General features: G+C 39.3%; 1 protein-coding gene across 2 annotated transcripts in view; it reads right to left on the bottom strand.

Moving 5' to 3' along the window:
* LOC107091999 (NEDD4-binding protein 1-like) overlaps positions 1–15838 on the bottom strand; it is a 24774-nt gene that overhangs the window by 7285 nt on the left and 1651 nt on the right. For both annotated transcript variants that reach the window (XM_015386265.1, XM_015386264.1), the window contains exons 2-6: positions 15203–15470; positions 8361–8495; positions 4551–6424; positions 1690–1820; positions 215–311 (exon numbers count right to left, since the gene is read on the bottom strand). In XM_015386265.1, the coding sequence (XP_015241751.1) occupies positions 215–311; positions 1690–1820; positions 4551–6424; positions 8361–8495; positions 15203–15433 (2468 nt within the window). In that variant the 5' untranslated portion in view covers positions 15434–15470. The remainder of the gene's footprint in view (positions 1–214; positions 312–1689; positions 1821–4550; positions 6425–8360; positions 8496–15202; positions 15471–15838) is intronic.

The raw sequence follows: 15838 nt of genomic DNA, 5'->3' as shown, positions 1-15838 counted from the left end.
TAGGATCCCTATTGCTCCTCCAAAGGGGCTTTCTCTCTCATTAATGACTTTTGTTATACACAAATCGACTCAACCTACTATTCAGATGACTTATGATCATTTTTGCCTTACTTTGTGTTAGCCAATCACATCCAACCGCAACAGAGATTATAGTTTGTGATAGTAGTTTGATAAAATGCAGAAACGCAGTTAACTTGATGTTTTTTTTTTCTACCTGTCATCATATGAGCTGATCCTCTTGCCTTGGACCTCCCTGGAGGGGGTGTAGGAGAGCAGGCCCAGGTTCTGCAGGTCTGTCATATAGTGTTGCTCTGAAAAAAACACAAGCAAACCACACAATGTTCACAATAATGTGCAGCAAACGACTAAACGCGCTGCAGAAACATAAGCAATGCAAGTAAAATGACATGATGCTGCAAGTACCAAAACCAACAGAAGGTGTAAAACATTGAAACTGAAAACTGGCTCCACCAACAGAAAAACAGCAGTGGGGTGGACCAATAGGGGGAGGCAATCACCAAGTCTGGTGATCCCACACAATTAAGACATCAACATGATGCAAAGATGTTTTTGGTAAGATTACTAGAAGGATGTACGTAATATACGTAAATATTGGCTGTAGATTTTCGTTAAATATAGAAAATCATCATAATTATGTAGGAAACATTAGCATGTTGATCTTTACTGAGAGTCTGGTTCCAACTGTCTGGGAGAAAGACTAAATAATGGCCTAGAAGTGTTTAGTTGCTTTTTTTTTGGCACTTGCAAAATTTTCATTGAGCTCCAATTTTGTAACTTTTCTTTTGCAGTATTTATTGCATTTGTTTGTTTTTTTTGTGTGTTTTGGAGTTTGCACCAACATAATCTTTTCTAGAGTGCTTTAATACAGCTATGGTTGAAAATAAAAGTGCTTAACACGGTTAAAACAATGAAAAACGCACAATAAAATAATAAAATATAGCATATGTATATATACTTACAACTAAGTCATGCTAGTGTTAAAGGCCAACAACTAAAAGTGAGTCTTAAGCCGTATTTTAAAATTTGACAGTGAAGGAGTCTCTCTGATGTGCAGCGGGAGGTTACTCCATAAATGAGGAGCAGTGATAGAAAAGCTTTCGTCCCTCTTGAACTTCAGTACCTGAGGAGCATTCTATGTTTTGGGACCGCAGCCTGATTTTATCGTAGGGTTATTGTTTGGAACTAGTTTTTTTGTTCCTGTGTGTTTTGGAGTTTGCATCATTCATGTGTTTGCAGCAGATTAAGCTCTTAATGTTACGTTCATTAGTTTGCCTTCAACCAGCGGAGCAAACTCTTAGGTTCACAATAAGGTCAATTTAGCTTAGATTTTTTTCCCTCTATAAAAACTTTTGTGTGAATTCATGCTCCTTCTGTTATATGATTAACGTAATCTCACTTGCTCATTTATGTCTCTGTAGAAATGATCTGTAGAATGTTCTAATGATTTTAAATAAATGACTATGGCATTAGAACAGACAAGAAGTCCACTAAAATAATAATAATAATATTAAAGCATTATGTAGCTTATTGAAGTCTTAATATCAATAGCATCTTTTTGATTAATAATTATCTTTTTCAGTTTAAAAAAAAACTCACTAAGAAGTTCATTACGGTACTAAAAAATGAAGGAAAATCTTTTATATTTTAAAGACAAATTTCCATGGTAACCTTTGATCCTGGGGTCACTCTTCTGTCTCCACTGAGGCACCAGAGCACTAATGTGACGATGACCTCTGTCCCAAAAGTGCTGAACAGCAAGAGCTATTCCTCTGCAGGAGAAGAAATGACCCAAGCCGTGACTGAGGAAGACCCAGAGAGAGAGAGACAGAGAGACACAGTTAATAAACAAATAAGGAATGATATAATACCAAAATAACATTTCAGTCGTCATCATTTACCTTTATCCTTTTAGATTACCTGCTGCCACACATCTGAGGTTTAGAATAAAAATTAATTTCTATAGATTTCATTTACATAGGCCTCACAAAACAAGAAAAGGTCAAAAAGTTGACATTTTTAAAGCTGGGATTTGTCCTTTTGGTCACTTAGCCAAAAGAATAAATATATGTATATGTATGAGAACATGGTTGTTAGTCATAAACTGGTAGTTGTTAGTAAGCATTCACCAGGTAAAGCTATTAGGATATACCAATGCTTTAGATACCTACAAACATTCCTTTTACCTAACGTCTATGTTTCTTTGATTGTATTGCTTTAGAATGAAGTCAACAATTTCCTTCCCACTAAAAAAAAGAAAAATTGGTCTATTTGAAAATATCAAAGGACTGGTTGCGCTGTTTTATTGCAGCAAGACATTTCTTGCTTTTAATTTATATGTTCTCCCAGTAAGTCAATGGGTTCTCTGTAGATTTTGAGACGTCCTCCTAGAGATAAAAGGTTGAGTGTTTGGTTAATTTTCTCTCCAGACCCCTTTTGTCATGGTCTTGGCTCTGATAGTTGGCATTATCATTTACTGTTGTCACCTGTCTAATTGGCCCGGCGGCTCATTAAGTTCATTTGTCCACCTGGATCCTGCTAACTGTTTGCCTACCATCGCTCCAGGTTATTCGAGCTGTTTGGTGAGAGTAACTATAGCATTGTTAATATTGCTCTGAGTTATTCATTCTGACCTGTTTCTGCATTTTGTGATTCCCGAGTTTTGCTTTGCCCTTGTCTGCTCCGTTAAGGGCTGGTTATCCTCCCGCAGCAGTGTGTCGCAGTGAGCTTGTTGCAGGTATGACGCAGATATTTTTGATTTATGCCCAATTTTTAAGTGTGGGCTGAGCTATACTATTCCACGCCACGACGCAAGAGGGACAATCACGAACTAACTGTGGGTCTGGATATGGCAGAGGAAGTGGAAAAACGCAAGGGGCAAGTTTGTGCGACAACGGAGTGGAAAAAGGGTCCCAGGGTTCTCGCACACCTCACTCTTCTAGCTGGTCCATCTTCATAAGTTGTTTTACGCAATGGCGGTTATACAAACAAAACAAGCCAGTAAGGTACCAAACAGGAAATACGCATAGTGTAGAGTGGAGGTAGATTTGACCAATCAGAGGCCTCCTGTCTGTGGCACTGTTTGAGGGTCATCTACAGTTTCGGAGAGGTGCACCGGAGTGTCTGCGGAAGGTGCAGGGGCATATCTGTGTTAACACAAGCAGAGGACCTGTTTTCTGAGTACAAATCAGCCTTTAGTCGAAATTATTCTGGACTGATTCCTGGATTCTACCGATTAACCGAAGTTGGAATGTGCTTCTGACCTTGGCTTGGATTCTCCTCCGGTACCTCCTAGGCTCTCTGATCTTCTGGTCTGTAAACCTGGCTCTACTTTGATTTCGGCTCTGGATATTCCCTCACGGACATTGTTGCTCCTCACTGGTGGCTTGCGCTCATCACTCTGAACTCTGGGGAAGGCACCCGCGCCAAGTGGTGGACAAATCTCCCGTTCGGATTCATCTCCTTCCTCTGGGATCGGACTGAACTAAGAACTAGGTTAAATACTTTTGCTCATAGTCATGTTCAGCCATTTATTCTAAGTCACTAACCTGAGTTTCTATCATTACAGAGGATCTAGTTTATTTCCACCACCTTCATAGTCTAAATAAAGTCTTGTTTGAAATTTTCCAGAACTGTCTGCTTTGAATATTGGGTCCAAGGTTCTGAGCTCTTGACACTTTTACGTTTAACTGTTTCTTTGTGTGGTTGTACATCTCTTTGTGGCCCATTTATGGGTCAAAAACATGTCCAGGATTTACACTTCCTTTGCAAGGATAAGCAGGTATAGAAAATGGATTGATAGATAGAAATATAAACAGCTGTGAGAAAGTCTTTGGAAATTAAAAGTATTTAGAAAGTGTGAAACAGCAGCGTGCAAAGAACATGCAGAGTAATCTACCGTACAGGTGAAATCTGGCTTTGTGTTCACTATCGGATATATTGAAAAATGTTTCGCAAAAAATTATTGCTAATTTAAGCGGGTTTTCATTGTGTCTGCCTACATCTGAATTCATATAACAACCAACACAGTTGTCCTGGGAAGTTTACATACCGATCCATTTAAGACCGAAAAATATATATAAACAAACACTTGCATTAAGGGTCAGATTAGCATTGGCATTTAAAGCAAAACATCCTCACATTGCAAAGAAAACAAAAACAGAATTTTCATTTCTTCCATCTACTGAATGCTAGCCACTGTACACTGCAAAAAAATTCAATTTTTCTTATAATAGGTGCATTTTTTCTTGAATTGAGACACTTTGCAGATGGAACAAGACAATTAACATTTAGAATAAGAAATAAAAACTACAGTCTCTTATTTCAAGTGCATATTATCCAATTATCTGATTTTAAAGGTAAAAATGCTCATTCCATTAGCAGATCATCTTATTTTCCTACTCAAATTAAGGATAAATAGACTTATTCTAAGAAGTTTTTAACTCATTTTTAGAACATTTTTCAATGTGTGACTTTTTTTTAAGTGTGCCTCTAAAAAACAAACAAAAAAAGCTGCTTTTAAGACTTCTCACCTCATTGCTACGTTGCTCCCGTCGATAATAATTGCCCTCAGGTTCGGGTCTCCAGGCTTGTCTGTAAGTTTTAGCAGAAAGGGGGTCTGAAGACCCTCCAGGAAGCGCTGCTCTCCCGTCACCACCACCGAAGGGGAGGGCATGAACGGCTGTCTATCTCTTGCTCTGGTGGAGGGTGGATCGTTCCCCAAAAAGATGTTGGGCTGAGCTTGCTGCTCTTGTTTTGATGAATTTGCAGAGTGGCGTTTTGAGTTGGTTGCATTGATGTGAGGTTGGTGCTTTTGTTTGGACGTAGCTGGATTGAGCCGGTAGTTGTTTTGGCCTTGTTGCTTGTTATGATAAAAAGGAGAGGTGAGTGGAGGATCTAGGGAGGAAGAATACGTAGGCATGGGGGGCCCTTTGACTTCCTGCAGGACGTCTTGGTGAGGTCTTAATTTGTTTAAAGGCTGTTGATAATTGGACTGTGAGGTGTATTGATTGGTAGGCAGCTGTTGTGGTTTATCACCCCAGGTACACAGGTCCACTTCTGCTAACAGTGCAGAATGTGTTGGCACTTTAATTTGTCCTTCATCAGAATTTCTTATCTCTTTATGGCTGAATAGGTCAAATCCCCCCTTTGCTTCAGTTAACGCTGGTCCAAAATTTGGTCCTTCTCTCTCCATCAACGCATTATGAATTTCAGCAGTTTTTTCCTTGTAGCCTTCCGTCTCACCACTCCCTTTTTTCTGCAGCTCCAGAAGCAGCTGGTGAGTGGACCCCTCAGCCAACATGCTGTAGACTTTGGTCACATTCTCCTCAGTGTACCCACAGGTAGCCGCCGCTTTCTTCATCACCCCCAGCACGAAGTCTTCCTGTTGTTCTGTCTCATTTTCCTCTACACTGGCCTCTCCCTGAGAGTGTTTTGGAGTGTTTCTTGTAACCTCCACTTCCTCTCCTACCAGAACTCCTCTTACTTCACCATTGCTATGCTTTATTTTACTCCCTCCTGGTTGTATATCCTCCTCCTCTTTGTGCTCCGTCTCACAGGGCTGTTCTTCTCCCAAAGCGACACCATCTTGTTTTTTTGTGCCTGAACCACTACAAATGTTCTGCTCTCGGTCACTGAGATCCTGCTCCTGTTGAACCAAGTCTAGAATCTGCGAAGCCTCTTTAGGTCCTGTTTTTTTAAGGACACGTTTCACAACGTCCTCCGTGTACCCCATGGCTGTGAAGAATTTTAAAAGAAGCCAGAACTCCTTGTTTCCCATCGACAACTGCCGCTCCGGCTCTTCGCTGTCCCCTTGTTGTTTGTCCATGTTGACGCCCGTTGCTTGTTTCTCAAGTTGTTCCTCTTCTCCCACTTCCTGGGGAGAGTGTAAGAGTCTTTCCTCAGACCCCTCTGCTTTTCCTCTGTTGCCTACAGGAGAAAAAATGTCTTGGACAGAGGAGTTCCTGGCCACAGAGTCATCATTTACCAGCTTTCCTTCAGCCAACCAATCAGTGCTGCTGAAAGGATGGAGGTACGTTTGATTATGCCCGCTGGATTTCCCCCATTCATCTCTAGAGTCCCCCTGTAATTTTACACCTATATTCTCATGCACCAGTGCTAAGTTTGCACTTGATCCAAGGCCTGATTCTTTCACCAAATCCAGAAGGATTTCCTTCACTGCTCCTGGTAGTACAAGAAGATCCAGGATATGCCTATCCTCCCATTTCTCCACCAATGCTTTGAAGGCCCTCCGTGAATCCAGGGACTCACCCAGGCCTCTATCCCCCATCTCAGTGCGTCTGGTCTGCGTGCCTTCATACCTCGCCACCAGGTCTGCAATCAGGGAGTAGGCTTGCACCACCGGCTCATCTAAACCTGATATGAGCAGTGATCCAATTGAGCCCACCTATTTGGTCAGAGAAAATATTACATTAGAGTCAGTCATCTGACAGAAAATCCTAGTGACTTAAAGATGAGATGAGGTAGACCCACAGACCTCTAAAACCACAATTATAAATTAACTTAATTTCTTTTGAAAAAGAATTCTAGAGTTCAGATGTAAAGAGATGTGTTTTTGCTTGTTGCCACAAAGATAATTTCATGTCAATCAACAAGTGATGGCTGAAGAAGAATCTATAGGAGGCATTTTCCTCAAGTCTGAGCTTAAAAGGCAGGACTTTTTTCTCATGCTATAAATGTTTACATGCCCAAAATCTAATTGAAACGTGTTTGAACTCAAAACTAATTGGATTTTACTGTTTATATAGGCATAAAGTTATGGGAACATAAAGACCAGTCCTACTAAAAATGTGGCCTGTAAACGTGCCAGTTTGAACATTCTGTGTGTCATTCTGGCGTAGGGTCTAACCATTCATCCAGATCAGCTTGCCTTATTCAACATAACTTGATCCTGATGGGCGTTTATATACACACTGATTCACATATATTTTTTTGTTTATTCTGACTTACGTCCATGTAAACGCAGCTATTGTTGCATATAAGCTTTTTGGTTCAATAAACACTGTAAGACTATGACGCTTTAGCGGCTAACTCTGTAGCAGTTTGATTACCACATAGAGACGCTGCAGTTTATTTTATAGTGTATAAAGCTACTACCATTAAACTTCCTGAATTACAGTATATACTATGCACTTGTGCACTGAATGGTTGTTTGTTCTGTTTGTTCTGCTGGTGTACCCCGCCTCTCACCCATTGTCAGCTGGAGATAGGCACCAGCACCCCTCGCGACCCCAGTAGGGATAAGCGTGATTGAAAATGGATGGATGGCATGATTACTGCTTTGAGTGGGTTGCTTGTTCGGCTAATGGCAAATGGCTTTATAACAGAGAACGATTTCAATAAATCATTTAATCACTAATTATCTGATTAATTGTTTGAGCCCTAAAACACGCCAAAGAATGAAAGAGTTTGGAAGAAGGTTGAAGCTACATTTTAGATTAAATGCTTTTCTTTTCTGTACATATTGCTGGTATGACTAAACCTAACAGCAACTTTATAGAGGTAGCAACATGAATGAAATGTTCTTTTCTTGCAACAAGTTTCTGTTGGTAAAAGTACCTTTAAATTGTGGTAAACATAGATGGTGAATCTGAAATGATCCATAATTTTCTGAGTTAAAGGAATTTAAATAATTGGGAAAACATTCATTCAGTTCATTAGTACTTTTAGAGAAAAGGGGGTTTATTTCTGTTAATTTCAAACCTTGCAAAACCTGCAAAACCAACTAGAAAGGAATTTTTCTAAGGGTAAATTCCAAGCCCTGCAGCTCATAATGAAAAAGAAAGCCGTAAAAAAGTAAATTTCTGGTACGTTGCAGTTTTACTTTTTAACCAAGCTGTTAATAGACGAGAAATTCCCAGTCACACGGCACCTTAATGCGTCTTGTTTTTAGCTGATGATGTAACACTGAAGTTAAGCAATCGTGTAGTTTAAAAAAAAAAAGAGCTAAAAATGTAATTCTTAGATATTTTATTATTGCTTAATATTAGCAGTGCAACATAACCAAAAACGTAAAACTTGTCATTTGTTAATTTGTTAGGGATTATTCCCAATGACTCAGTCTTCTAAATACTGTCCCTTTAAGAGGCATTTGCTTTTCTGTTTTTACAACCTGATGATTAATAATCAAACTAAGAACAGTTTCACTCTTTTACATATTCAAACTGTATGACAACTATGGAAAGAAATGTCCTGACACAAACGATTTCTAAATACTTGGTCTTCATTTCACCCACAGATGTTAAACTGACATTTCATTAAAAAAAAAAAATTACCAGAAACATTTTTTGGATGCGATCAGTATCTGAAAGTTTGGTTCTTACCACAATGAGTGCTGACGTGTTTTTTATCAGGCTGTCCATGAACAGCCCTTTGGCTCCACAGAAGATGCAGTGAAGGGGTCCTGGATACGGGACTTCCTGCTGATTCTCCTGATTCACCACTCCCTTTATAAATAGCTGGAAAATAACAAAAAAAAAATGTCACCTCCATGCTGTGTTGTTCAACTGACAATAACTACAAGCCTAGGACTGCAATTAATACTATATGTCTTTTGAAGTTTTCCATATAGTCTATATTGTGTCAAATTCCATATATTCATATTTCTTACCATATAAAAAAGAAAGCAGTTTGGTTATTCTTTTATTGTTCTGTATCAGAGAATATAACAGTTAAGACTTATTTTGTAACCCTTTAATGACAACCAGCATCTCATGGATAGATATGGGCAAGTTTCACTTCTTGCAGGGTAAAAAAATCATCTTTTTTAAAGACCAAAAATGATCATGTGATTATAATACTGCCATAATAATACAATATAATAGTTATTACAGCTATAATATTTTATCATGACATAAATTTTTTAGGATTTTGATTTTTTCAATGTAATACAAAATCGAAAATTAATAAACATAAAATCTAATGGAAGTTTAGTAGTAAATGCTGAATATTTTATGCAAGCTAATGTTACCTGGTTGGTAAACCTGCTATAAGTGGACAAATTACTCCCTTTGTAAACTTCTTGGAGTCTGGCTTTTCTTTCACTATTTTTTAAAATTTCGTTGAAAGGCCTTCAAACCACGGGAAGAACATGATGGAAAACTTTAGTGATCGTGAAACTTTAGCACTGATAAACATCTCACCCTTTTAAAATTACTAAGAGGCATTCAAGAGAGACTTCATTATCAGAAATACATAAAACATAAAGAAAATCCGACAAAACAGACAAGAGATGAAGACTGATCACAGCAGATCACAATAATCACCTACGATCACATAAAAAGGAAATAAATTAGCTTTTAGTTGCATTCAGCAAACTAAAGGTGTGTAAAATCTGCCTTCTGCTGAAAGATAATGTTTGACAGAATTTAAAAAAACAATCTACACTTGAAACGGTGACCATCATAGAGACTGATGAGGAACTACAGCTGATCTGACAAAGAAAATGGGGAAAACACAGAGTCACCAGGAAGGTGAGTGCACCGAGATGCAGGTGAAAACAATACAGCCTCTTCAAAGGCAGGAAATGGAACTAAAGCCTCTTTCCCACTGAAATTAGCAGGCTAACGTGGGTTTGGCTCGACCCGCTAACAATTGGCATTTACCTCCCTTCCCATTGGCAAAATAAGTCCGATCTGACCCCCGCTGGAAAGCTGTGTGGCCTCTCTGCCTGCTCTGCTATGTGTCTGACGCCATCACGCTGGGTTAGCGTTGATGATGTCATCAGTGTGACAGAAGTCAGGAAAGTAAACAATGGAGAGCAACATAAAAGGGAGCCAGGACATAGTCAGCGTGCTTTACTGTTTTTTTTTTTTTTTTTTTGTCCCTCTGAATCTTTCTCATCAGTGCTGCACCATGTTTATCGAAGGTAAGCAGAGTTGTTATGACTTTTCTTATCAAATGGGAGTGGGGTGATGTATTGATGTCCGTACATTGCACTCGATGGTATCATGTAATTTAGCTGGTTGACCCATGTCTGATGCTCCCACAGCAGTTCGAGCTGAGCTGTTTGAAGGCGATTTTAACCCTTGTCACTTGCTAAGTTGTTTGACCTGGGTCGACATGGGTCAGTCATTGTTCTGGGTTTAAACCTGTTGTTCCGCCAGTGGGAAAGGGGTATTACTGTCGCTTTGAGAGGATGTTGCGTTTACATGGAAAGGGTATGGTATGTAGGTAAACACAAAAAAAAAAAAAAAAAATGGGACTGAATCACAATCCCCTTAATGATTGTTGCTGTTAATGGCACTCATGGAGGACCCGATAAAGGTGGCAGCAATACTTGGACGGGGTAAATGTGACCATGAGAAGATTCAAAGCTATTGCCAGTTCAATTTCAGGAGCCCCTGAGTCTCGGTCATGACAAAAGGAATGGTGCGACATGCTGGCCACCAAGGTGTTCAAGGACAACATTTTGTGAAACGTGCTTGGGAAGGTTAATCTCACATAGAAATGGAGTAACCTTCAACAGGATTTATCCATAAAATAGAAATCCAACATTTCTATTTAATAATTCAGCCCATAAAACCTATAATAGAAGTTACACCTAACTCCAATAACCCCACTCTCATAACACCTCACTCGTTGATCTGATTGGTCACAGTACTGTCTTATGGTACAGAGATTTGAAAGACAACCGCATCACCCACCAGTCCTGCAAATGGAGCCTCTTCAGACCCAACATCTTAATGTGGGTCTGTGCTTGGCCAGGCTGCTGGCTAGCTGGCATAGTATGCATCACACCTATCGCTCGTTGACCATGGGAGACAGAGTCCTATAAAACTGATCCCTTTAGAAACTTCCCCTAGCATCATTTCCTATCCGTACAACCTCATTCTACTCTTATCTAAAGCAGACGGGACAGGTTAAAACAACAACAACAAAAACAAAACAACAGCTTATGATGGTAGGTGGTATAAGGGGATGGAGAGTAATGGGCGAAGCTGGTTATTGTGTATCTGTACCATTTTATTTTGGTCACTTTGTGGCAAACATGTCTGTCTGATTCCTTATTTATTCATAATGCTTTCTACGGTGACTAAATTGAGGGAATTAATTTTGTTTAACAACTATAGCTAACTCTGACACACTGCAGCAAAAAGGTCCTGGGTGTGATTCTTACCCTGGGGTCTTGCATGTATTTGTGTCTTTTTGACGTGAATGCATGGGTTATTTAAAGGTACACTAGCTTCCTCTAGATTAAAAGAAATTATTTTTATTTCAATTGGTTAACTGTGCAAGGTGTAACTAGGCTTTTGGGCATAAACTGTTGGAGATAGGCACCAGCCTCCTGTGACTGTGACTGAAAAGTGGTAGAAGATGGATGGATGGAATAATCAAGAAAAACGATGGGATAGTACAAAATGAGTCAGCTTTTTTCCAGATTAAAATGAGGAACTATAAACAGTAATAAACTGGTAAACAAAGGTGGATTAAATGGTAAACAAATGAGAGTGGGTGGTTTCCATGCTTTAAGGCTGGTTTATGCTCAGAAACCAGGTCGCATGTCTCCAAAATTGTAGGTGACCACAGACAGTTTCGCAAACAGGAGGCCTCTGATTGGTTAAATCTACATCCGCTCTACACTATGCGTATTTCCCGTTTGGTACCTTACTGGCTTGTTTTGTTTGTATGACCGCCATTGTGGAAAACGACTCAAAGTTGGACCAGCTAGAAGAGCGAGGTGGGCGAGAACACTGGGACCCTTTTTCCACATGGATCCCTGCTCTTTTTCGCTCTCATGTCCCTCCGTTGTCGCACAAACTTCCCCCTTACATTGTTTCCACTTTCTCACTGCTTCGGCCGTATCTAGACCCACAGCTAGTTCGTGACGTTCGTTTAATATTGAAGCGCAGACCATGCTTCAATATTGAGTATAAATCAAAAATATCTGCATCAAGCTCCCTGCGACACACTGCTGCAGGGAGGATAACCAGCCCTTTAGACTGAATATACAGTATGACAGCTAAGAAGAGCAGAGTAATACTCTCCCAAAGACAGATGAAGCAACACATGCCTGGAACCACCAGTTAGACACTAAATGTGCTGCTGTTAGGTTATTGAACCACAACAAACTTTGCTGCACTATAAATGGATACAAACTTCAAAAGTGTAATTGCGTTCATTAGTCATGGGCCATCTCCTCTGAACAGGTTTGAGTGTGACACTTCTGGGTGTGACACGTTTTGCATTTTTATAAGTAAGCCAGTCATCATCCGGGAAGAACGACACTTCAATGAAGTTAGTCACTGATAAACAATGGGTAAAAACACTAAACAACACATGGATGATGTTGCGATTTTTCATGAGCTGAACCCATAGATCTAAGACATTCTTTGGAGACAAAAGGTCAGTTTCTTTCTAATATTCTTCTAAAATCTGTTGATGAGTGCCAAATCAAGATGGAGAGTAGACATTGGGATTAATGCACAGGTGTGCCTTGCTGGCTACAGTAATAGGCCACTTTATACAGGCTTTTATTGGACCGCACATTGTCACAGATGTCCCACCTTTTCGGAGAGGATGCAGTCGGATCGCTGACGGAGGGAATGTCCTGCAGAGATGCTGCTCGTATACTGAATATTATTTCTCTACCAAAGGTCGTTCAGGGATTTTACCATTCAGTGTCCCTCCACCATTATAGTCTGAAACCAACCAGCTGGGCAGCTGATGCAACACTTGTTTTGCATAACCAAAAACTTTCCACACAAATTGTCAAGAGACCATCATGTTCATGCTTGTCGTCATCATGCAGTTCATCATCTGCACCAACTAGATGGAGAAAGTGCAAACACTGGGTGGCACCTAGTCCTTTTCAGAGGTTTACTTTTCATTCTTCTGATGTCTAGCAGTGGGATAATTATGAAATTAATTATGAAAGCCATAATTTATTTTCCCTTTCCGATTAATAAAGTATTTCTGAACGGATTTAATTGAAATCAATCTAAATTGCCTTTCTAATAACACCTCAAAGCATACTTAGCATCTAATGACCTCAAAACAGTACAAGTGTTGAAACATCCTCTTAATTAACATATATCCACATTGAAAAACATTATATTTTTTGTCTCTCCTATACTGTTTAAATTTTGATCACCGCTGCACTTTAAGGGAAATGTTCATTTCACTGCTAAACTGCTCATTCAGTGTCAGGAAAGCTGTATGTATTGAAATTCTGTGTATACAAAATGACAATTAAATTTGTCTAAGTCTTTTATTGTTCAATCAATCAATAAGCAACAAAAACAAAACAAAAAAAAATAATAATCCTTAACTATCTTACCTGCAGATCACAGGCCAACTGATTGGGCTGGAATATAGCTTTTTTTTTACCCTACTAGAACATTTATTTGTATTGCTCTGACATTTTATAAACACGTAAATCCATTTTAAGCAAACGTCTGCCTAAACCAAAAAGAAGAAAAAAGGAAAAAGGAGTCCCCCCCATCTCCCCATCTCGTTGCTTTGCTAATATTCAGATCAGGCTAATTAGGTTACCCTCGTTTATACCAATACACAGCTTCCCATGTTAAAGCAGGCTCAATTATATGAGATTATATATTATATAGATTATATTATATGATTGCTAATGCGTCTCAGAGGTATTATTTTCAATAATAAAAAAAAATAAGAAAAAAAGAAAAATACACACTAGCGCCAACATTAAGTTGTTGTTTCACCTCCTCCTGCCAGAACATGCAGATGAGCTTTAAAACCCAGACTGGTTTCTAAATGACTCATCGAACATGTGGGCCAACCTCTGCTTTCTGACACTGTAGGTGGTGCTCAGCAGAATCCGCTGTTTCTTTGCTGATTTGACTTAGCTTTGTTACAGTACTGCCGCATTAGTGGCGATGGTTCTATTGCTACCGCTTATCCGTGACCGACCTCACATCAGCCGTCTTCAGCTTGCTGATCTTTGGATGGATTTAACCCCTTACGCCCGGTACTGGGCCAAACTGACACCTCCTCATGTTTATCTATTTATAGAAAAGGCCAAAACACTGTCACATGGTGTTTCATCCACACACCTTTCAAATAGGGCTTTAAAATTTCTAAAATATTTTCACACCTGACATGTGTGACTCTGTGGGAGTAATGCAACAGCAGGTATTCATTTTTAGCCCCACCCCCTAATGGCAACCTAGAGGCTCAGACCTTTCCATGGAGGGGTTGGATGTAATTGTGCGACCATTTCAGGTGATGTAACCAGCATGCGTTACATAAGCTTGTTTTGTTATTCATATTTTTTATTCAGTTTGGTGAAATTATTGGTAAATTTCAATGAAACAACAGCTAAATCTTAGGAGTAAAGGCTTTTTTCTTATGCAGAAGGTCTCCAAAAATGTAAATCAGCACATTTGTCTGACAAAAATCTCTTTTAGGAGCGGAAAAATGCAAAAATCCCGTTTCTGCCTAGCACACTGCTCACTAAAACCTTTGTGGAACAAACATGCTTCAACTCATTCAGTCCAAATTTGCTTGAGTTATAATCAAAATTTGGATCTATAAAGTCTGAGGGTTCATCCAGAGTTTCAAATGGGGTGTTTTGTGGTGTTTATTTTGGAAACAAATTTGGCGAGGCTAAATATTTTCCTTTTTTTTTTTGTTTAATCACCTATAAATCAGACATGGTGACATTTACAATAGTGGTTCCACCTGAAAAATATTCCTCAATGCCTTTCTGTCATACAAATACAAACAATTGCATTTCCAATTTATATTTTGGGAGCTGCACTTGCTTTTATTCAAATATGTAATTTCAAGCGAAATTTGCTCCTAAGACCCTCTGGGCTTAAGTGTTTAGAGCAGGAATGTCAAAATGAAGACCTTAAGGGACAGTATTCCCTGGTCCTGCACTTCTGCAGCAAATGGCTGAATTACCTTCTCAGTATGGCGTCAAGTTTTGCAAAGTCCTGCTAACGACCTGATTATTTGCCTCAGGTGTGTTAAAGCTGAGACACTTACAAAAGGTGCAGGACAGCGGCCCTCAGTGACCAGAGTGTGACACCTCTTATTTACAGGATGTAAGGAGTCAATATGGCTGCTTAGATGCAACTTCACTGACAGTCAATAAAAGGTTCAAATAAAAGTAAACATACAAGGAGGATCTCTGTTTTGGGGGAAACCGGCTCATTAAACGTAACACAAAGCAGGAAAAGCGCCTTACTTTGGCAGCCTTCACGTCGCTGCTCTGGCCTTGTAGCTTCAGCCATATCTGACCGTTGTTCCCGTTGGGTAAATCGTCTGCTCCTATTCCAAATGTCACCCTGAATATTCGTTCCACTGTGGCGTGCATGGAAGTCAGAGATCCTCGGAGCATCCCAGCGCAAGCGAACTCATCCTCGACTTCTTGCTCTCCGCTCCCTCCTTCAGCCCCTCTGCTCCTTTTCGCGTCCATCTTGCAGTCTTAAATCAGTAGCTAAGGTTCAAACATACTGTGAAAAGAAAAAAAACAACAGCCAAGATGCTTAAGATCATGGAAGGCGACTGGTAATTTTATTATGATAATAAAGAAGGACAAATATGAGGAGAAAACAACTAATTTCCCTACTCAAATTAAGGGTAAATACACTTAATTTAAGAGATTTTTCCAATTTATTTGGTTGTAGCTGTTTTTTTCTTTTCTTAAAATGATACACCTGTGGTAGAAATGCTTTTTACTCTACAAATGTCATAAGTACAGAAGAGGATTAGGGCCAATGAAAAAAATTAAAAAGTTACATTTTATTTCAATATAATATGAGAAAAAAATTCAGAATTCTGACTTTAAACTCAGAATTCAGATTTTAAACTCAGAATTCAG

This window comes from Cyprinodon variegatus, unplaced genomic scaffold (genome assembly GCF_000732505.1).
Source record: "Cyprinodon variegatus isolate N-32 unplaced genomic scaffold, C_variegatus-1.0 Scaffold361, whole genome shotgun sequence".
Taxonomy (NCBI): Eukaryota; Metazoa; Chordata; class Actinopteri; order Cyprinodontiformes; family Cyprinodontidae; genus Cyprinodon; species Cyprinodon variegatus.
Note: the sequence above shows the minus strand (reverse complement) of the source record. Positions and strands in the feature narration are given on the sequence as shown.